The 22,686-nt window shown below is 37.0% G+C and overlaps 2 protein-coding genes across 5 annotated transcripts in view; both read right to left on the reverse strand.

The window, feature by feature from the left end:
- LOC145662281 (LITAF domain-containing protein) overlaps window positions 1-22,686 on the reverse strand; it is a 123,017-nt gene that overhangs the window by 78,427 nt on the left and 21,904 nt on the right. Inside the window, exon 1 of one of the 4 annotated variants that reach the window (XM_081727679.1) lies at window positions 12,326-12,445. The exons of 2 other annotated variants lie outside the window; for them this stretch is intronic. The gene's annotated coding sequence lies outside the window, so the exon portion shown is untranslated. Of the gene's footprint in view, window positions 1-12,325; window positions 12,446-22,686 lie in introns of those variants that run through there. One more of the 4 variants, XM_081727681.1, reaches the window with a different exon arrangement.
- LOC145663016 (zinc finger MYM-type protein 1-like) lies at window positions 10,131-11,984 on the reverse strand. Its single transcript, XM_081729147.1, has one exon. It carries the CDS (start codon window positions 11,982-11,984, stop codon window positions 10,131-10,133), a length of 1,854 nt encoding a protein of 617 aa, XP_081585273.1.

The following is a 22,686-nucleotide window of genomic DNA, read 5'->3' on the forward strand; positions in this document are numbered from 1 at the left end:
ACAAGAACTAACTGATAATGGCATACATTCGTCCGAGCAAATGATGGACAATTCCTGGATCTGATTGCTTTGAGAATGACCTGGAAATTGATTGAAGCCGCTTGGGCTCACATATTCATGGTTCTGAAAAATATTGAATTTAGTGGAAGTATCCCAGTAACTCTGAACCCACTAGTAACACTTCTTAAAGTAAATTCCAATTCAATTCGTATGCTTTACCAACTAATTTGGCGACCTCATAAATTGTAACTCGATTCCCGGTGTTTTCAGGTGAATTCATCCATTCGTTCGTAGCCCTTTAATCCTGTAACCTGACGACTAAGGGCAGATTTTGAAACAGGATATTTCTTTGCCGCACTTCTGATTGAAGACCTTTACGACAAAACTTCACGTACAGCTGCTTCGACGTCCTCTTTTCTGGGTGCATTTCTTTCTTCCCACACTTACTGCGAGGCATTGCATAATCTGTAACGAGACGAGAAAGAATATTTAGTAAATAATTTTCTTCTGCATTAAAAGAAAATTTACATTCCCGATGCAAAACTACACTCGTTGTACCTGGGGACAGATACTTTTTGTGTCCCTAGGTACGTACGGTAATGTGTCCCTTGGTACATGACTGTGCCAATTTTTAGCGTAACGTTAATTACTTGATTTGTTATTAGCCATTAAGTTACTTACTTGCGCTATTTTATGGAGTAATCTATGTAGATTTATTTCTACAAAATCAGACTCCCTCTCGTACGTCTGAACTTCACAAATGAGAACGAACTATCATCACAAAAATTTACTTTCCGACACAAAAAACTCAAAACACCTTCCCGCGCACGACTGCTTACACGGTGTGCAATTGTTTCAATGTTGCCACATCCTTAGGATTTTTTACTTCCTACCTGACACAAATTCAACAACACAGTTTGTGTACACACTAGTGTAGAAGCAGTGTCCCCAGGTACATACTGTCCCTAGGGAGAGCACCTTCCCCTACTTTTAAAAATTCACAAGTGGCGGTTTAATCTTGGGAGGAATTCTTTTCCGTTGATTTTGTGCAAAGACACCGACGATCTTGTTTGTACTGTATAAAACTATGTGTTATTAATATCAGGATAAGTCATTTCTTGTGAAAAAAATCCGCAAGGGGTCGTTAACTCCTTCGGCGGTGTTTCTAAACTAACAATTTTCTCAAAAATAACTCAAATATTTTGTTCATAACTTCATAAATAAGTATTTGATTAGTAACCATATAAATGCTGCATAAATCACTTCACATGAGAGTCCACAAAGGGTACTTTAATTATGGAAGGTGAGTTTTTTAATTTCCTGAAAAACTACTCGCACGATTTTGATACTTTATAAATATTTCATAAATAGCCCTAATACATGACATGTCATAAGTCATTCCGTACTTTAAAGCGAAAAGATTACTTTACTTTTAGAGGTGAGTTCTCTGGACGAAATCTTATTATATTTCGTAAAGAAATTGGGACGAGAAAGTTTAGCGCCGTGGCCATTTATTACAGTTTGAAAAATACAATAAATCTTTCTCATCTGGTATACTATACATATATATTCAATAACCTTTTATTTCGGCTGTTTCGAATAACTTTTCAAATAAGGATGTACAGTTTCTTAGAAAATTTAACAAAGACCAATGAGGAAAGTTAACTCAAAATCAAATTGTATTTTTTTTTTTTTTTTTTTTTTTAGAAAAAGAGTACATTTTATATAAAGTTTTATTAAATATCATTACAGTAAATTTATAAGACAAAGGTATACATAACTGCAATACAATGAGAAACTGCTCCTATGCACAATACAGTTCTGTTAGAAACAGGCCCAAAACATGAGTTCTAAAGTAATTGACGATTAATACAATGTTACATACTAATACCTTTTCCAAAATGTAAACAAAAATGTAGTCTGTAAGCTTTACGGTCCCCGCATTTGATCTGAATTTTCGTGGATAACTTTATAGATTAATGGAAAATATACATTGAGAAAGTAAGCCAGACTCTCTCAAAACGCCATTAAAGACATTATTCCCAGACTTTTTCTTGTACTCCAGAAATCTGGGTGCTCAGTTGATATATACCGTAGCTGGGGGAAGTCAAATTTCTCCACTATGCAAAAGTTTCGAAAAAAACTTACGTATTTATAATAGCATACAGTATATGCGCCCTATCCGCTTGTCTAGTGGCTAGCGTACGTGCCTTTGGTGCATGTGATCAAGGGTTCAATTCCAGGTAGGAGAGTCTTACAATTTCAGTGCACTGCGGTAGCTTGGATTCTACCTTAAACTGTAAAGGGGAAAAAGGGACGGTAATCTAGAATCCATACTGTCAAGCAGACACTATCCGGTTTTTTTTTTTTTTTTTTTTTTTTTTTTTTTTTTAATTGTCGATCTTCCTCCTTACTTAACCTTTACAACGGGCAAATTGTATGTATAAATGATAATTCCTATAGATAACAACGATAAGTAAATCGAACTGTTTTAAAAAATATTTTTTTTCTTTAAGCAATAGATAATAAATCACATTCATTTCATTAAGACCGAAAAACAAAGGAGAAAAAAATCTTCCTTTATTGATCAAGAACTAGTGTTGCCCAGGAGACAAAACGAGACGGGAAATAAGGTTCTCCAGTCTCGTGCACCTTTTTTCGAAAACAAAATATTTTAATTTAACGTCCCACGATTATGGCCTTTAAGCTAAGGGAAATGGTGGTTAAAGCAAGTGAATGATGGGAGAATTGGTTGAATGAGAAAATGGGAGGAAATTGGAGTACCCCGAGAAAACGAACGGACACAATGTTCGCTATCGCAAGCTTACTTGGACAGGGATCGAACCAGGGACCCTATGCACCAGAGGTAAACATTCTACCACAGCCACCGTCCTAAAGAAGAGAAGAGAAAGTGAATAAATTCTATAGACTGAAATCTTAACTTTTAAGGAGTGAAAAACAATCTTTAGGGATATTTTCCCACTATCAGGATTATTTTTTTTAAATCCTGCTTAATTAAGATCTTCAATTGTTTGCATGCAACAAACTTGTCTCTTTTTGAGTTTGCTCAACTACACCGAATTCCATATCACATTTACACAATTACTAAAGAACTACGTTATAAAGTCAAGCGATAGTGCAGGTAGACATCTATTTGCGCGACTTTTTACTAGTATTAGTGTGACTCACAGTTAGACCTTCCCGTTTATTATTGCGATAGGTGTATTCTTGGCTTTATACATCTTCGTTATTCAACAACGGCAAACTGCAAGTAGTTTGTCAATGTAATGTCACTACAAAAAAGAAGTGATAAGTTACTTTCAAGAAACTAACAAAAAATAACATTAAAAACAATGAACGTATGTCTCCAGTTGTAGTTTTCCTACTGATCAAGTGGTTATACTGATGAAGTGGTATATTAGGTTGAATTGCTTGTTACCGCTAGAATCCACAATTAAACTGAGCGTGTTTCCAACACACTACATTCACATACACATATATAGATGACAAAGTCTCGCTAACATATTAGTCTTCCAACGCTCTAAAACATATAAACACACGAGTAACAATAAAAATCACTGCTCGCGATGTTAAGCTTATGATATAATTACTCATTTCTTTACCCAAGAACCTATCGAGAGACAGCCACTACTATTACTGAACAAACTTTGGTGGCAGTGAGTACAATTTTCTTTAGTTATAAATAGAACAAAACACAATGAGAATCTATTATAGTTCGCTTGCTCAGCTGAATTAAGATTTTCTACGATTGAATATATTGTGCTGCATAGATTTCCTACTTTCGAACAAGTACGGCTGAAACGTGATTATTGTGCGTTGTCATAAATGCCAATCTGCGACGAGAGCATATTGCGTTTAAAGACAGATTTCCAACACTCCAAATGCAAAATGTACACTCATGTCCAACATTATTGCCGCATGTCTATAAATATGTTGTAGGAATATAATTTGATAACGAATTCGCCCGGTATTTCTTATAATGTTAGTATGTGTATAATCAGCAAAGACATGTAAGTTTACTTATCTGGCATATTTTATGTCAAAAGAGCAGTAAATAAGATCAATAAAACGAAAATAAAACTTTGTTGTCCATTTAGCAACATTTTGTTTTACTCATTCTAATTTTCGTATTTATAATTATTTTGCTGTGAAATTTACCACAAATATACACTTCCCGATTATACACACGGTATCAGTATTAAAAGTACCCTGCAAAATCATTATCAAATTATATTCTTACAAGTTATAGATATGCGACAATCATTTTGGACATGAGTGTACAATAATATTAGATGGTATTCGTGACTACATGGTTGCCGCACGCGCCTTTGGCACGGGAGACCCGGGTCCGATTCCTGGTGGCAGCTCATGTGCTTCAGATCTATAATCGGTAGGTCTACGTCTCTGTAGCCGCACTGCTAAATTTAAATCTAAGCAAATTATTAGTTCACGGTACAGATTAGGAATAGGCGTGAATGCGACAAATAAATGAAGAAACAATATTAATAATAGACATACTGAATACAACTATAAATAAAATCAACTCAATGTCTTAAAAGCGGCTGCTCCCACATAATGGTTATGTTCAGTATGATACACACAAGCTAGTACTGTTTCCATACAGGAGTTACTGTTGCCAATACAATGAGACGAGATAATTTTCCGAACAAGATACGAGACGAGTCATGCCCCACAGTCTTCTAACAGAAACAGCCCCAATTTCACAACTTTTTGAGACGACATAGTCTCAACTCCCGTCTTCCAGGCAGGGTTTGCCCAAGTGGGCCCAGCCCGAAAAAACCCACCGGGTTTTTTCGGGTTGGACCCACCTGAAAAAAACCATCTTAAAACCCACCTGGGTTTTTGACTTTTTTGTTAGTGTATTATTGGTACAACTATGGTGGTCACATTGAAAGTTATTTTTATCAGATTTTAAACTTTCTTTGGGCGAATTATATGCTTTCATGCTAAGATGTTAAGATAGACAACAATATTCAACATAAGACCTTTATAAAGCCCTAAATGCACTAAATAAATAAATAAATAAATAAATAAATAAATAACCTCACCTTAGCTTGAGATAATTGTAGAACAAATTAATGTGCGGATTATGCTTATAGCCTATTTGAAGTAAAGTAAGCGACACTTTTTAGAAAATACTTTCCGTGAATAGTGTGTTTCCTGACTCGGCGCCGCCGAGGGACGTTATCCCTCATACGTTGACGGGTTTAAGGTCATAGGTGTCGGTACTAACAGTAAATATGTAAATACATTAGTAAAACTAATAGTATTATTTCTTACCTTTGATGGTAACAAAAGTATTCAGTAAAATTTGGTTTTCCAACAACAGTTAAATTCAGTCATTTATTGCTAGCCTTCAAATAAGCATTCTGTAGAATCAACACTAGCAATAGCGTAAAATTTCTTGTTGAAATTAAGAAGCTTAATGCTCGGAGCTCCGCAGACCACGTAATGCTTACTATTTCAAGTGCTGCATTCAAACTTCAGTATTAATGGAAGTTTCGATGTACAGTAATGCAAGCTGCATTTTCAGGGAAAACCCGTCCTGAATTCCCGCAATTGAACCCACAAGGCATCGAAAGTGAATACTTCAACAATAAATCTATTTATTTTACGCTGGAGGATATTTCATTTCATTTTAGACATTTTGAAACATTTACTTTATAAAATATGAATTATAGGCCTTACCTTTGTTAATTATCTTATTAACAATTACCTGCCCCCCTCAATAATCCGATTAGAAATGTGTCTTTTAGGAAGAAATGTGATGATTTGTGTCCAACTGTCACAAAGGAAAGTGGGATGAAATTGATACCTCCCAGAATAAGCCTCAAATCTGACCGCCTCTCAATGTTGAAGACAACTCTGCTCCCCTACCCATGTTGTCCCACACAGGGGACATAAAATATGACTATATTGTTATTGCTTTACAACTTTAAAATCAGACTGGCAACATTGAAAACTGTTTACAGGGAATGATCATATTTGGATCATCCCTTGTAAACAGTTTTCAATGTTGCCGGTCGGATTTTAAAGTTATAAAGCAATAATAATGTCGTCATATTTTATGCCCCCTGTGGAGGACGCCGGGACCGACATGGGTAATCCTCCTCAGCATTGTTTTTCGCCTTCATAAATATTTTGTACATCGCATATATATATATATATATATATATATATATATATATATATATATATATACACCGTCTTACCGTCCCCTCAATGTTGAAGACAAATTTGCGCCGTTGCTGATATCTACGCTACAAAGCGCAATTTTAGGTCTTTCAAGTTGAAATTTTCAAAGTAGAAGCACGAGAGACTAAATTAGCTGTATATATTTTGGCGGCATAAAATTTCAAAATGGTGTCATTTTTCAAAATAGCGGGTATCCATGCTACAAGGTGCAATTTTCGGACTTTTTAAGTTGATATTTTGAGGGTAGAAGCACAAGACATTCTAAATTTGTTGTATAGATTTTTTCGGCGATCCAATATAAAATTTCAAAATGGCGGCATTTTTTCAAAACAGCAGTGAATAGAAAGTTGTTGCAAGTTGTGACAATGACACTCATGAAATGTAAATCATATTTTAACATCTTTACCCCGAAGAGATCGAAATATTTCGAAAAAACCCAATTAAACCCGAAAAAACCAATAAAACCCGAAAAACCCCACATGGGCACAGGTGGGTTGGGTTTTTTCAAAAATACCCAGGTTTTTTCAAACCCTGCTTCCAGGCAACCCTAAATAAAGGGGGGACCCAATTGCAATAATTATCTCAGTGAGTACAATAAATCCAGAAACGTTTTTATTAGAAAAAATAATTATTATTTTTCATTAGGCTACAGATGACAGTGAAAACTAATAATAGTGAACTAAATTTTTGCCCCTCCCACTGGGAAAAATTTTCAGTTTAAACGTCTCATGATTATGTTCTTTAGGCTAAGGGAGACGGATAATTAAGACAGGCGAACAATGATGGAACAATTAGTAGAATAAGAATGTTGGAGGAAACAGGAGTACCCCGAGAAAACCCACGGACACAATGTTGTCCATCGCAAACTTACTTGGCCGGAAAAAATCTGAGTTTTACGTCCCACGGTTATGCCGGTTCGGCTAAAGGAGACGGTGATTATGAGAAATGAATGAAATGAAGAAAGTGGGAGGAAACGGGAGAACCCCGAGAAAACCCACGCACACTGTGTTTGTCCACCACAAAGTTCACTTGGTGGGGTCTGGGATCGAACCCGGGACCCCAAGCACCAGAGGTGAACACTACTGAGCCACCGCGGCCCCCTTTACTTGGCCGGAAATCAAACCAGAGATTCGCAGTCTACCACGGGGCCATCTTGCTCCCTGCTATCCCACCGGGAATCGAACCCGAGATCACGTCGCTAGCGCTTGTGGCCGCCTTTGGTGTACTAGACTAGCGGGGAGTGATGTTGCCTATTCACGTATATATAATGTGTGCAGTGCTACTTTTATGGAGTAGCAGATGGTAATAACTCGTACAGTAGACAACTCACCCCATGTTCAGTGAGGAGTAATGGTAGAGGTAGAAAGACGAAAACGTATGTTTACCTTGAACCACAAAAGTCTTGTTTCGGCAGTAGGGTCCGGTAAAAATATGGTGATGTGGCAACAACTGTCTAAAAGAAGGGGCCGCGGTGGCTCAGTGGTAGAGCGTTCACCTCTGTGCTTGGGGTCCTGGGTTCGATCCCAGCCCTGCCAAGTGGATTTTTTGGTGGACTAACACCGTGTGCGTGGGTTTCCTCGGATTCTCCCGTTTCCTCCCACTCTCTTCATTCCAACATTTTCATTCGTTACTCATCATCACCGTGTCCTTTTAGCCTAACCGGCATAACCGTGGGACGTAAAACTCAAAGATTTCATTTCATTTATTTTGTCTAAAAGAAAGCAGTTATTGTTTGGTATGGATTAAAGCAAGGATGAAAATAAGCAACAAAATTTTAGAATTTTACTCGCCCAAGAAAACAGCTACCATCCCACATCCCAGTCTTTACAGTTAGAAATAAATAATACTAACTCGCCTGCACCGATGAACCACTCGCCCCGGGCGAGTGGTTATTTGCATCCCTATTTTAAGATAAATATAAATTGCAACAATGAAATAAAATGGAAATAGTGTGTAAAAACATAAGCTCACTGACGTCAGTGGCGGATCTAGCCCGGGGCCGGGGCAACTAGCCTCCCAGTTTTTTTAGTGACAAAATAATTTAAGCTTTTTTTTTTGACAGTTTATAGTAAACTCAAGATATACCTATCATAGTCTGAGGTTCTGGCTGGCCCCTCAATTTTTACCTTCCAGATCCGCCACTGACTGACGTATCACAGCAATGTCTGAATTAGTCTGTCGAGATTCGCACCAAGCTCATGCGCACTAGAGGTAAGCCTCTAATCACTTACACCACTAACGCCAGCTTTAATTTCTTAAGGGGAGAACAACTCGAGGAATAAAGGCATTTTGGGGATTGCAGTTACTTTTTGCTACACATATGGGAGGGTAGATATCGCCACCGGGAACACCCGTTCCTCTTCCAAGCCCCTCTGGTGTCCAGTGGCGCACCAGCTATGAGTTCGGGTACCTAGAATCCCTCCGAAACTAACCTAGTCTATCTTATACACGAGCGCTGTAGACAAATTTTGGTCAAATTTCCAAACAATCACTATTGCTTCTTATTTGTTCAGTAACTTTAAAAATATGCAAACTCACACACACGCACCATGCGTGAACAGTGCTCTTAATCTGCACTGAGACATCACGTGCGAAATATCGTCTTAATAATTGTGAATTTCAATTTTTATTTTAAGGTCTTTTAGCATGTTAATAATAGGAATAACTAAATTTCTTTTCATGAGGAGATAAACTTCCAATTTTGTTCATATCAGATGGTGTAGCACGTCGTTTGCAAACGACTGTACTAGGTAGTCTTGGCCAGTGTTTCTTCCAGACATGTTTTTAGGGGGGTACTGCTTTCCCGGAGTAGACCAAAATAATATGTATATAATAATAATAATAATAATAATAATAATAATAATAATAATAATAATAATAATAATAATAAATAGAATAGTGCCAGCAGTGCCCCCCGGAACATAGTTTTTAAAGGAACACTGGTCTTGGCCCCTCCCGAAATAAAATTCTGGTTGCGCCACTGCTGGCTTCGTCATTCCTTCGCACACTAAGAATCATATGTATGTAACTTGCTTGTGTGTTTTACACAATACATACATCCACTACATGTCGACAAATTAAATACATTCAGACATTTACAAGGTACGCCAGGGCTTATTTGTTTCTGATAGTAATTCTACTTTGTTTTATTGTTCCCATTCACATTATCTTGAAATAACGTTTCGGATCGTACAAAAGAGAAAAAAAATGCAGAACTACTGAAGGAATTTGAACACGGACTTTCTTATTGCTAGTTAGCACAAATATTATCCTATTCTACGCTAAACGAAAATGAAATGAAATTCTTGAGTTTTACGTCCCACGCATATACCGGCTAGGTTAAAGACGACTGTGATTATGAGAAATGAATGACATAGTGGAATGAAGAAAGTGAGAGGAAATAGGAGAACCCCGAGAAAACCCACGCACATGGTTTTGTCCACCACAAAGTTCACTTGGCGAAAGCTGGGATCGAACCAGGAACCCAAGCACAAGACGTGAACGCTCTACCACTGAGCCATCGCAGTCCACTACGCCAAATAGTAACGGCCTTTACCTTATGTGCCGTGCGGAGTTGCCTCATCGTCAAACTTCACCGTGACCTACCACCGAACCCCCCCCCCCCCCCGAGGTAAAAGGTCATATGCTTTTTTTCTAGCGTCATTCTCGAACACTGCCGCGAGTCTTAGAACACTTGATATATTATTTCGACATTATTACTTCACTTAAGATTGTGTCACTTGCATGATGCTCCTCAGGTAACTTTTCGTTGGTAGTAGTAATATCTTTTACCTGTAGATTTTTAAAAACTTACGAGACCAATTCATAATCTGAACCATAATAAAAATAACATTAACACAACAGATACTTAAATTGTACTCACTAAATTGCAGTTACTTATATAACAGTGCAATGTGTCTATTTTTTTCCACAAACACTTCAATAACAGAATTTTCGAACGTCGGAAGTTTCTGAATTTTTTTAAGGAACTTTTTTTCCACTGTCAATAAGGAAACGGCAGATGATCTGTTTTCAGTCTGAGTATTTCTTAGATGTGTGTGTATTCTTTGCAAAGCTGACAATGGCTGTTCTGTTGACGCATTACTGATGGGAAGTGTCAAAATAAGTTCAAGAAGTTTCATCACTTGCAGCAAAGTTTCTGAAAGTTCCATAGCATGCAACTCTTGGCGGGTCTGGTAGAGTGATTTGTTGTAGAATTCAAGGCACGAATATAAATAACTAAGCTCTCCTTTCAAGCGCATTACGTTGAAATGTTGTCCGCAACACATACGCAGTACATCGAAAGCGTGTTCCGGGAAAGAGTTGTCATAATCTACATACTTAGTACTGTCGAGTAATGAAAGAAACGTAAGTTGATCGATATCTGAGAATCTGTTAGTCATTTGTCCAATTATCGTATCGATGATCTCATAAAATAATCGATAATATAAAAATTTTCTGTCGTTTTCGTCTTCCTCCAATTTTATTCTTTTTGAACATGTTGAGGATTCTTCATTTTCTTCTTCACATTCCATTTTAGACCAAATCGTCTCGTCGAAATTTTCACACAAGCCATTCAATTTATTTTTGAAGGCATCGATTTTTTGTTTGCATAAACAAATATCGAACACATTTTTCTGTATAACGTTAAATAATGATTCGAATTCTGGGAAAACACACGAAAACACCAAAAATATAAATCTAAACTCGAAGCTTGAAAGAGTTTGGTAGTACCCTGAAGCACAAGCTTTCGTTTCACCGTCCCACCCCTCCTCTTCCGCCATTGACTTAAGAACTGAAAGGAGTTCTATCTTCAGGTGGAGAACTACGTCCATCATCCTGGACATTGTTGGAATTCCCTTTTGTACATCATTCAGAGCTTTGGATCTTTTCAAAGATTTTGTGAAAAATGCCGATAAGCCGGTCAAGGTTTGAAAAAACATTTTACACTGCTTTATATGATCAGTAGATTGTTGTAAAACAAAAGTTACGTCGTCAGCATAACAATGCACAAAAAGAGTGTTTTCATATTTTTCTCTGATAATTGATTTCAAATCGTTGTGCTCGCTAGGTGTCACGACTGATCCGTCAAACGTTAGTGCGACAAGCTTATCACCACATTTGAATTCTTCAATACAGTCGAATACATGTTTAGACACACTAACTGCTGTACGATCACCACTACTTACATCACAAAATCCTACGAATCTCTCCTCAATGTTACCGTCTGACGTGATGAACCGAAAGATAGTTGACAACAAGTGGGACTCACTGGACACGTCCGTGGCTTCACCTATTATAACCGAAATAAAACGGGCCTCACTCACTTCTCGTTTTATCTCTTTAGTTAGCACACGAGAAATACTTTCAATGATGTCATTCTGGGTATCGATTGAGGTACAGGAAAACACGGTGTCAGTCTGGAGATGGTTATGTAATGTATCATCTGTTTGTGCAAGCAGATGTAAAAGCTCCTCAAAGTTGCCTCTGTTGTTCGAGGTGTTGGGTTCGTTACTACATTTAAATGGAAGTTCCTGCTGGACCAAATAACAAACAACACTTATTAAACGGCCCATTACGTATCTATACCGTTTTACACATTCATTATATTCTTCTGTCGATCTCTTGAGGACCTCACTTAAAGAAAAGTCAATCTTCGTTTTGCCAAACCGCACTAAAGACACAGTACACGAAATATGGCTTTTGGAATTTGCATGACGAACACGTATGCCACGGAAAGTATCCATATTGGTCACACCATCCGAAGTCCATGAATTTTTTTCACTCGAAAACAGTAAACATGGCCAACAAAATAATTTTGATAATTTGGCACAACCACACAGCCACCAAAAATCACTATACCATGATTTTTTAAAATGTCTCATATAACTTCCATGTGACCTTGAGTGTAAATTCTTTATCTCTGGAGTTGGCCTACCTTTCGAAACAATATCAATTTTCTCAGCAAAAGCACGAGAACTAAAGGGTCTTTGTAAGAGGCTTTCTATAATACAGTTACAATCGTCAGATGATTCTTCTGATGCCATGATTAGAAAATAAAAATAAAGAACAAAAATAACTCAGTTACCAATTCACTTGGCGGGTTCCCTAGCAGTTGGAAGCAAAGCGTTTTGTAGCTCCCATTTCACTTCACTTGCTTGCTACGTCAGCCAACACGCTTGGCATTTGCCAACAGGCGCCACAGGCAACGGTGCGGCGAGATACACAACTACGAGACTCTCATCTCGTATGATGCAGAACGATTGACGAGCACGAAGTCCCACCCGGCTAGGGCAACAAGCGGGGACAAAAGAACAAAGAAAAAAATGCAGCAAAAGTCTTTTGTAATAAATTAATTTCGCAGTAAAACAGTACGACAAAATGAAGTGAAAACGAGGCAGTGTTTATTGTATAGTTTAAAAATACTATAAAGCAAAGTTACATAATGAACATACAACAGTGGTGTACGCAAACTTTTTTTTTTTTTATTTATTTATTTTCCTCTCGCTGCTTGAGCAAGATACTATGCAAAAATGAAAATTAAACCCTCGGATACCCATGATATTTTTAAACTCCAGAGTCCCAACAGGGGTACAACTGTGTCCCAACACAAATTTTTGCAATTAGAAACATCCTTATTTGTGGCATCGATAATATTGGTATGTTAGCTTATGTTGGATTTTGCTTTGTTAGGTTATGTTGGTTTTGTTAGTATAGGTTAAGTTTATGTAGCTTAGGTTAGCGAAACAGAAATGTGTTTATACGTTATAGAACTGTATTAATTTCGTAATATTTTTGTGACAGGAAAGATTGCAATATTGGAATATGAATGCAATATAGCAATGATATATTGCAAAAGGCTCTAATATTCCTTTCTTTATTCTATATTTCGTTGAACAAAAATTAATAAAATACTTAAAACAAATATGGTAACATAGATACCCAAGGGAGGTACAAATGAACCCCAGTGTAGTTTTGGCCACATACGTAAGCAGATCACCTTACAATATAATCATGGGCGCCCGAAGGGAAGGGAAGGGTGGGGCCAAAGCCCCTCCTCCCAGCTCACGAAAATGTATTAAATTTAAGATTTACTTAATACAAATAAAAAATACCAAACGTAATATAGCAACCAGCGGTTTGAGCCCCCCCCCCTCTAGAAAATTTTCTTCGGGTGCCCATGAATATAATTGTTATTGAGGAAATAAGTTTCCTTACGGTCCGGTTTAGAATAAAGAAAGCTAGTCACCCTCGGGCGTCTGTAACATAAAATGTACAATAAAACATGTGCACGGGGTTCATTTGTACCCCCCTTGGGTATCTGAAGGTTAACAAATTAAGTTCTGTATACAAATTTATGAAATTAACTTGGGAGCTTAAACCCCCCCCTCCTCTTCACGAAATTCTGAGACTGAGTAAAACCATCGCCGGCTACGGTAAAACTTAATTATGATGACTTGTAGGGAAAAAAAGTGCCAAAATAGTATCAGCTCATTGATTATTGAAAGTGATTTACTTATGTTTATTTATTTTATTTTTATTTATTTATTTAACAATCACCAGATACAGCTCACAGGCCATTTTATACTGGATATCTAACAACAACAATGGAAAGGATTTAGGAAGATACGGGCCAGGGCCTGTTTAGTGGGTACCATCCCGCTATTTGCCTAGTGGGACTAAGGAAAACCCTGGAAAGCTCCAGTCAGGGTGGTTGGCAGCGGGAATTGAACTCACGATTTCCCGAATGCGAAGCCAACGCTCTACACTTGAGCTACTTCGCTCGGTGTATGTTTATTCCAATCATAGTTGCTTGAAGTTTCTACTCAATTAAATAAGTACGGTTTACTAATTAACTATGAATATTACTACAACTATACTTTATACAATTATGGATCTCTAGTAGTAAACCAGTCTCTCTCATCTGCTAACATGTTAAATTCTATTCTAAACAATAAATTTAATATTGATATTATATATATATATATATATATATATATATATATATATATATATATATATATATATATATATATGTAAAAGTAAATCCAAGTATATGAGTGGCCTATACATGGCTGTTGCTACCAGCAGAGTAATCAGACCCAGCGGCAAGATACGTCTCCTCAAACCCAACAATTCTTAAGAAGCCCATCACAGACAAATTAAAATACCGCTAATTTTACAGTAATTATGTGATATCTTCAAATGGATAAAAGATAATCGAAAAATGGAACAAGAGCTCGCTAGACAATACCATTTTACACGTGATACCGTTATCACGCGCGACTGTTATCTGTTTTCGATTTCCAGCTATTAAGAAAAATTGGCATTTATTTTCGCGTTTCTAAAGGGCTGCAAAAGGAAAGCTACTAGGTGACTCGTGATAACGGCACCTCATTGAAAATAATATTGTCTAGCGCGCTCTTGTTTTACATTTCGATTATCTTTTATCTATTTGAAGATATCACATAATTACTGTAAAATTAGCGATATTTTAATTTCGCAGTAATTAGCCCTCTTAAAATCATTCAGAGCTTCGACCACCAACACTCTCCCTTCACCCTACGATTACAGCCTTGATTCAAACGGAGTTTTCATGTATACACTATGCAGTTTTAACTTTCAAGTGACGATAGGAAATGAAAATATGCTGTTCGTGAAGAAAGAAAAAATATATTTCAACAGATTTACATGTTTCATGGCCCATACATGCCAAAAACTATTTCTGATGTACGTACACTCGCAGTGGCGTAGGGTTCAAGCTCCTATAGTTCCAGCTCAACGTTCAATATATTAAACGTTTATTTTTGCATCATATTATATTCAAGTGAGGGAGGTTCAATTAAAAAAAAAAAACTCTTGCATACGCCACTTACCTGAACGTTATAACGTTCCGCACTCCCTAGGGTTTTATGTATAAGACTCCCTAGGGTTTGTTTCTTCCTGTGTTTTGTATACTCCCAAAATTAAAGGTGAATTCCTGAAGGATATTTTTTTAAATGCTACATTCTCAAGCACGGCTCTTACGATTTGTTTATATTTCATAATCAACCACTAACAAAATTATACATTATGACGTTGTTTTCGACATTTCCCAAGAAAAATCCAGAAGAAATAGATATTATTCTTTCTGAACGATTTTCATTCAGAAAACAAAAAGAAAGAAAAGAAAAAAAAGACTACTTAAATTACTCAAGCCCTCGCTCAATGCGCTCACTTCTGGCGCGTGGGGTCCCTGAATCGATCCGAAATCCTTATTATATATATATATATATATATATATATATATATATAGAGAGAGAGAGAGAGAGAGAGAGAGAGAGAGAGAGAGAGAGAGAGACCGTGTGCGTGGGTTTTCAAGGGGTTCTCCCGCTTCCGTCATTCCACCACAGTCTCCCTTACCCTGGAGCCTCTGTGGCTCAATTCCAGAATGTTCACCTTTGACGGGTGGGGTGCCCGGGTTAATCTCAGCCTTCGCCAAGTGAACTTCGTGGTGGACAAACACCGTGTGCGTGGGTTTTCCGCAGGGTTCTCCTGTTTCCTCCATTCATTCCACCATTATTATCTATCTCATTAGTCTTCCTTAGCTTCGCTACATAATTATGGAACGTTAAATTCATTATAAAAAATGGAAATGAAAGATAGCATTTCTTAAATGATAATAGGGGCCTCATATTTTCATAGAGGGAAAGCGATAATATAAAGTTTTGAGCAAGCTTTACCAGAAACGCAAACCTGTAAAATTCAGCAAGATTTTGTATGAGACAAATCGAACGAGTGCTTCTCCGTGCTAAATTGTTCACACTTCTTACGGCACAAATAGTTGCTGTTCCGAACAGCATGGCGAAAACAAGACTGGAGGTTAGAACTTTAGAACCTGCCTGTTTCACCATCATACTCTCATTCAAAAATACATACTTTCCACTGTTTTAAAAAAAAATCACTTTAATTCCAAAATACTTAAAACTCAGGACGGCCAATTTTCAAAAATTCTCAGGGGAGAGCCTCAAGACTTCCGCTTACCCTGAGTGGTATTCTCTAAGTTAGGTACCATCCCAGCATTTGCCTAGGGCGAATGAGGAAAACTCAGGAAAACTTCATCCATTTTCACTTTTTCGACCAAGTGTCCCCACCGGGAATCGAACCCGGGACTTATTCACAATATTGTTATATTATCTGTAGAGTAGTAAGTAATTTTTGCTTTTATCTTATATCTTAAACACATACTATACTATTGTCAGTTGTCTGTGTTATTGGCTTACACGTAACTGAATACGAATATTTTCTCCATACATACAAATGTAGTAAGAGAAGCCTACATTTTCTTGAGCACAGGGCCGTAATACACTTAAATACGAAAATAAATAAATAATAACAGAGCAGAGAGTTTACTATAACATGCTATTTCGTTTAAATAGCACAGCACAACAAATGCACAATAACAGCACGCACAATTAGCCTTCTAAAACTGACTTCCGTTCTAGAAAGTTTGACATTGTTGCATTGATTAAATCTGTCGTAGGGCTTACCACTGTAGCCAGATCATGTTTCATTTAGAGATTCCACCCTTTTATTAATATTTTAACGGTTTCTGTATTGCATGTCCACCCAAGTAGTTTCGTGGCGGCTATTGAATCGTTAGAAAACAAGTTTTCAATCTTGATCGCCATGAGAACATTTAACAAAAAAAGAAAGATAAACAGTTTCTTATGAGAAGAAAAAGGCGAAGGCAAATGAAGACGAAATTATGCAACACTATCTCTGAAAGAACATTAAACAAGCCATGACGTCAGCCCACTAAAGTGGTTTCAATTCTGGGCACTGTCCAATCCAATGCAACCCACTTTTCCTCCTATCTTCACACACACACATATGTATATACATACAAACACACAGGGCCGCCCACAGGGGGGATGTATGGCGCAAGCTGCGCCATTGAGAAAAATTTTGGGGGGGATTTTACTCTACTTTCGAACTAGCAATTTTACTGTCGGAATAGCATTAAAAGACGATTTTGAGAAGCTAATTTTCAAAAATTTTCCGGGGTGAACCCCCGTACCCCCTGCTTCGATACTCGATGGATGAAGTACTGCGCAAGTAGTAGTATGAAAGGAAAAGTTGGTTCGTTTTAAGAGAGAAGGGCCGCCTACAGGGGGGATGAATGGCGCAAGTTGTGCCATCGAGAAAAAAATTGGGGGGAATAAAAAAATTTGGGAAGAATTCTATTCTAATGTCGAATAAGTAATTTTGCTGTCGTCAGAATAACATTGGAACACGATGCGATTTTTTTTTAAAATCTCGAGAATGAATCCCCCTACCCCCTGCTTAGAAACTCTATGAATGAAGTACCGCGCAAGTTGCTATATGAAAGGATGGTGCCAAGTTCTGGTGAACAACAGTTACAAACACTCAAGGAATCACTTTCAAATTTAGATTTGAAACTTGCCTATGTTGTCTGTTGAAAATTATAAAGTAAATTGATATAATTGTGAGCTAGTGGTAACCATACAGACAACAGCCAAGTTTCAAATCTAAATTTGAAGTGAGCCAGTGAGTGTTTGTAACTGTTGTCCACCAGAACTTGGCGCCTATTTTTGTGATTTCAATTCTTTTTAAGGCCACTCGTACTTGGCTTTTTTACAGCAGGGGTGCCCACAAGGGGGGGATACGACGCAAACTGCGTCATTGAAATATTTGGGGGGGGTAAAAATCTATATAAATATGTTTGAGGGGTTGTAAACATTAATCGAAAAGATTTTTTTTTCATGGAAGAACACCTACGGATAGACAATTGAGTGGGGGTGCGTCATGGACATGAGGGGGGTGGGCACCACTGTTTACAGGAATGTTTTTTGTTGGATATCACTTCTTTTTGTAGGCTAATTTCGAGGATAACATTTTCTTTAGGTATCAAACTCAATAACTTGTAACTTGCGTCTTACTTTTCATGTACAAGGGAATTATATCAATATTTTGTAAAGAAAAAATAATACTACTAATTGTAAAAAAAAAAAAAAAGAATACCTGTGCCATACACAGTGTGTAGAAGTTTTTATACCCTTCAATATCCTTATAGAACATATTTAGTATTGTACATTACCAAGACTACTAATAAAAGTAATGCCATTTTTATAATTACTACTGCCCCTACTACTACTACAAGCATTCTATAATACTACTACAGGAAATAAAAACAACAACAAAAATAACAATTACTAGTACTATAAAAACTACTGCTACACTGGGCAATTGTTTTTAGAGGACTTGAGTTTTGAGGAGGGAAGAGATTATTAGTTTTGGGGGGGAGTGCGCCATCAGCTTTGGGGGGGATGGGCACCCCTGCAAACACATACATATATATTGAATAAAATTCACACGCGAATCTACAGACCGTTGCACCTTACATTAATGTATGCTTCAACAATTCCGTACGCTTTATAACTATTGGATTGCTTTGATTGAATCAATGCACTTTTCCATCCATCTAATACAAGTGCGTACTATCGGCAGATCACAAAATGACTATCATTAACAAATGTCAATCATTTATAACATGCCTTTACTAGTGACAAGGGAAAGAAACTGTCCCCCATCTCCCCACTCTTTAATGTTCCCGTTTAAGTAAGTTACGGAAATGGGTTTCTGTTACTGTATATACTCGTAAAATAAGTTATTTAACATCTTTTTATCTTACATGCCATTTCTCCACTTTGACTTTTTGCCAAAACCTCATCTAATGGTTAACACGTGTGCCTCTGGTGCACTTAACTTCCGGATTCAAATCCCAGTAGCAAATCGTTAAACACTTTGAAATGGTTCAGATCCCACTTTAAACTGTGGGCAGGGCCGGATTAAAGAAGGGGCTTAGGAGGGCTGTAGCCCCGGGCCGCCTCCACTTTGATCAAAATCTCAGCTGGCTGTCTAAAAAGAATCATACAACATACAATCATCATCATAAGACAAAATGTACCAAAAATATGAAAGATAGTCCCTTAATGTTCCTAGTGTACTTTCACAGAAATGTATTAGGCGAAGTCAACAGGGGCCATATATCTTTTCTACCCTCAGGCCTCCAGATGGGTTAATCAAGCCCTGACTGTGGGTCTCGTCGTATATAGCCTCACTGCTGAAAAAAGACAAATATAAATCAAATTACTTTTCCTTCAAAAAAAAAAAAAAAAAAAAACTACTTTCTCCATTTACGAACTTCAACCTAGCTTCTGACGTAGCAAAGCCTACCAGCCGACTTGTGTAATTCATGACTGTAGGATAATGTGAGGTAGGCCCATTGGTCCCCCTCGTCTTTCTACACCGAAGTTGTTCTCATGATCCCCTTTAATTCTAAATACCTTTCTACTTATCGAATTTGAAAGAAGTTTTATAGCCTATTTTGATCCCGAAAACGAAGTAATTATTAAAATCTGTAATGCACAATTGCCAAAATGAGAAATTTATACTAGAATAAATTAATTTATTTTGAAATATATAAGGTGGGGAAGAGAGTAAAATATTCCGCTCCTAGGCTGAACGCCGCCCCTAGGCTTAAATTTACACAACCTAGAAGCAATGAATGCAATCCAGAAGCCTCATTACGTATCAGTTTGCGTTACCGCAACGCAAAATTTGAGTTTTAGTTTGCGATAACAGGAATAGCGGTTATAATCGCCTTTTATGCATTGCGATACGCAGATTTGGAAAGACAAATATAAGAAGCCCCAAACCCCCGCATGAAGAGTGATCAGGGTGCGAATTACCGGGGGGGATGAGGGGAATTTTCCCCCTCAATCACATTTTGTTCCCCCCCCCAAAGAAGTCAGCTGAAGTATCCCCACCGGGGATGCTCGCTTTCCCCCTCAAACTATGCTTAGTATAACTCCAAATTTCACTGATTTTTGTTATTTCTTGTAAATTTAATCTTCTAGCTGTATTTCGAAATGATCGATGTAAACTGTCCAGTTTTGATCATTTCTACTTACCACCTAATTACCCACTATTTTCAACGTTGTTTAGTAGAACTATATTATTATGACTACGGTTGTTACTTGCAACTGTACCTTCGTACCCTTCAGTTCGTCATCGTTTGTGAATTTGAATGTACTAATTGCGTATAACAAAGCCACATATAGATTTATAAATGTTCTTAGCGGTTGGCCAAGAAGAAGTAAACAAATAGCATCTTCTACCATACTTGGCGAAGTTCGGATATGTCTTATTCATCCTCTATATTTGTATCGATTATCATCTTATTTTAATTTTTGTTATAACATGTTATTTCATTTTCCAGTGTACTCTTTGTTAGCACATGGTCTTCATTCCCTAGTAGGTTGTGTGTATGCAACTTAAAAGTTGCATTTAATTTGTGATAATTAGCATAGTAATCACTGCTTTTACAGTTTACGGAAATGAACTTTTGAAACTGTACTCAAAATCTGAGATATAGGTATTCTCTCATAAGTATATGTTAACGTACACGCTGGGGGATACGCTCCTAGTGAGCAGACATGTTAATAAAGGTGATTTTTAGGTGAATAAGCGAATAATTCAAGATTTGTTTCAGCATTTGTTAATACGACTGGTTCTCCGGGTCATTGTCCGTGTCTGTATAAACATTTCAACTGGAGCAGGTTTTTTTTTTTTTTTTTTTTTTTTTTTTTTTTTTTTTTTAAAGTTAACCCTTCATTTTTCCATCTTTTCGCTGTACAGTTTGCTGTCCACGCAATTAACGTTGTCTGAAAAACTTCAGTGTAATGTTTTACTTTCTTTGAATAACGCAGCCCATAGTGAATCAACTCATCTTCAACCTAACAGTAAAGTAATTTTTAAGTGTTGACTTTCCGTGCCCATCACGGAATCGATATTTGGAGAAAAAAGTCGTGATGAGCACAGCTTTAGCGGGAAGTAGAAGCACAAGCTCGAAATTTGAATTGAGAGATTTTAAATATTTGGCCTTCGATTTGACGATGTGAGAAATCGGGACCAGCAACAATCCATTTCTTATTTGATAGGCTAATATCTAGATTTTTATTTTTTTTTTTTAAATGTCCGGTTTAACTGATAATTTTAGTGGTTTTCACAAGACTGAAGTAGGTTTCTTTTCGCAACCTGTATGTATTAATGCAAAGTGGAAGCTTTCAATATGAGTGGAAAAATTAACATATGCTTGTGATCATGGCTATCGCTCAAGCCGAATTATTAACTAAATAAACCGTAGAGAGCTACGGAAACAAGAGTGAGTACAACATTAAAACACGTTCAGAAAGGTTTAGTGGGGTGTGTGTATGTCAGACAATATATATGTGCATAGTTATTGTCGGTAGATTTATTAAATTAATAAATCTCTTATTTATTACAGATGTCACACACACACACACACACACACACACACATATATATATATATATATATATATATATATATATATATATATATATATATATATACGGTGATTTATTTGTAGCCAGGGAAGCCTGGGAATTTCCCCCCTTCTAAATTTTGACTTCCCTGTCTCCAGGTTTAATTCAGTCTTCCCAGCCTGGGAAGATATTTTTCCCCATTCTTAAACTATAAACTGTTTTGAAGTGCAATGATTCAACTTCATGTTTTAGTGGCGATTCTTTAGGTTTTTTTTTTTCAGTATGTTTATTGTCGCGAATTGCTTCCCGAAAAATTGTTCATAGAATTGCTTTTAGTTTCTTCTGCAGAGTGCGAGAGAGGCTTTTCCAACTGAAATTTACAGCATCTGAGGCTAGAAACAATTTATTAAAAAAAAAAAAAAAAAAAAAAAAAAAAAAACCTCGAATTTCTTCTTTCCATAAACATTAATGGGCCAGACATTACTTCTTTCAACGCAGAAAAGCATGCCTTCAGCTGGATGAAAAGTGGACATCATGCTGCTACCGACAAACCAACTGAAAAAGACGTTATCCGATGTAAACCAACCTCCTATTACTTCACTATTCTAAAGTGAGGTACGCTGGAAAATATTGTTAATTTCTAAAGACAGTGTTAGATAAGTCACGCTTCAGCTTAATTCAAAGTGAAATCGACAGTCAATCCTTCCTTGTGATTTTGTTGTAAAAACTGTAAATATTGTAGGCTACAATGGCTGTTTCAATTTCGAGAGTAAAAGTGAAGGAAAAGGTAAAGTATTTTTTCCTAGGTAGCATCATATTGGTAATTGTTTAATAGATGCTCATGATTCGTCGGAGATCAGATTACAGTCTTTGTTCAATTCTGGATTCTTTTTAATACCAGTATGTATTTTTGACCAGAAGTTTACTTTCGGCAGAACCATGCTAGGGTTACACACACCCCTGAATCTAATTTTATTAAGTAGAATGAGCAAGTGCGAAAATGCACTTATGATATGAGGAATGACATTTAATATCGTCTTTCCCCTTCTATTTAATAAAATCAAGTTTAAGTGTATGTGCACGTATCACTGTTCTG

Source organism: Thermobia domestica, chromosome 10 (genome assembly GCF_964235325.1).
Source record: "Thermobia domestica chromosome 10, izTheDome1.hap1.1, whole genome shotgun sequence".
In the NCBI taxonomy this organism is placed as follows: Eukaryota; Metazoa; Arthropoda; class Insecta; order Zygentoma; family Lepismatidae; genus Thermobia; species Thermobia domestica.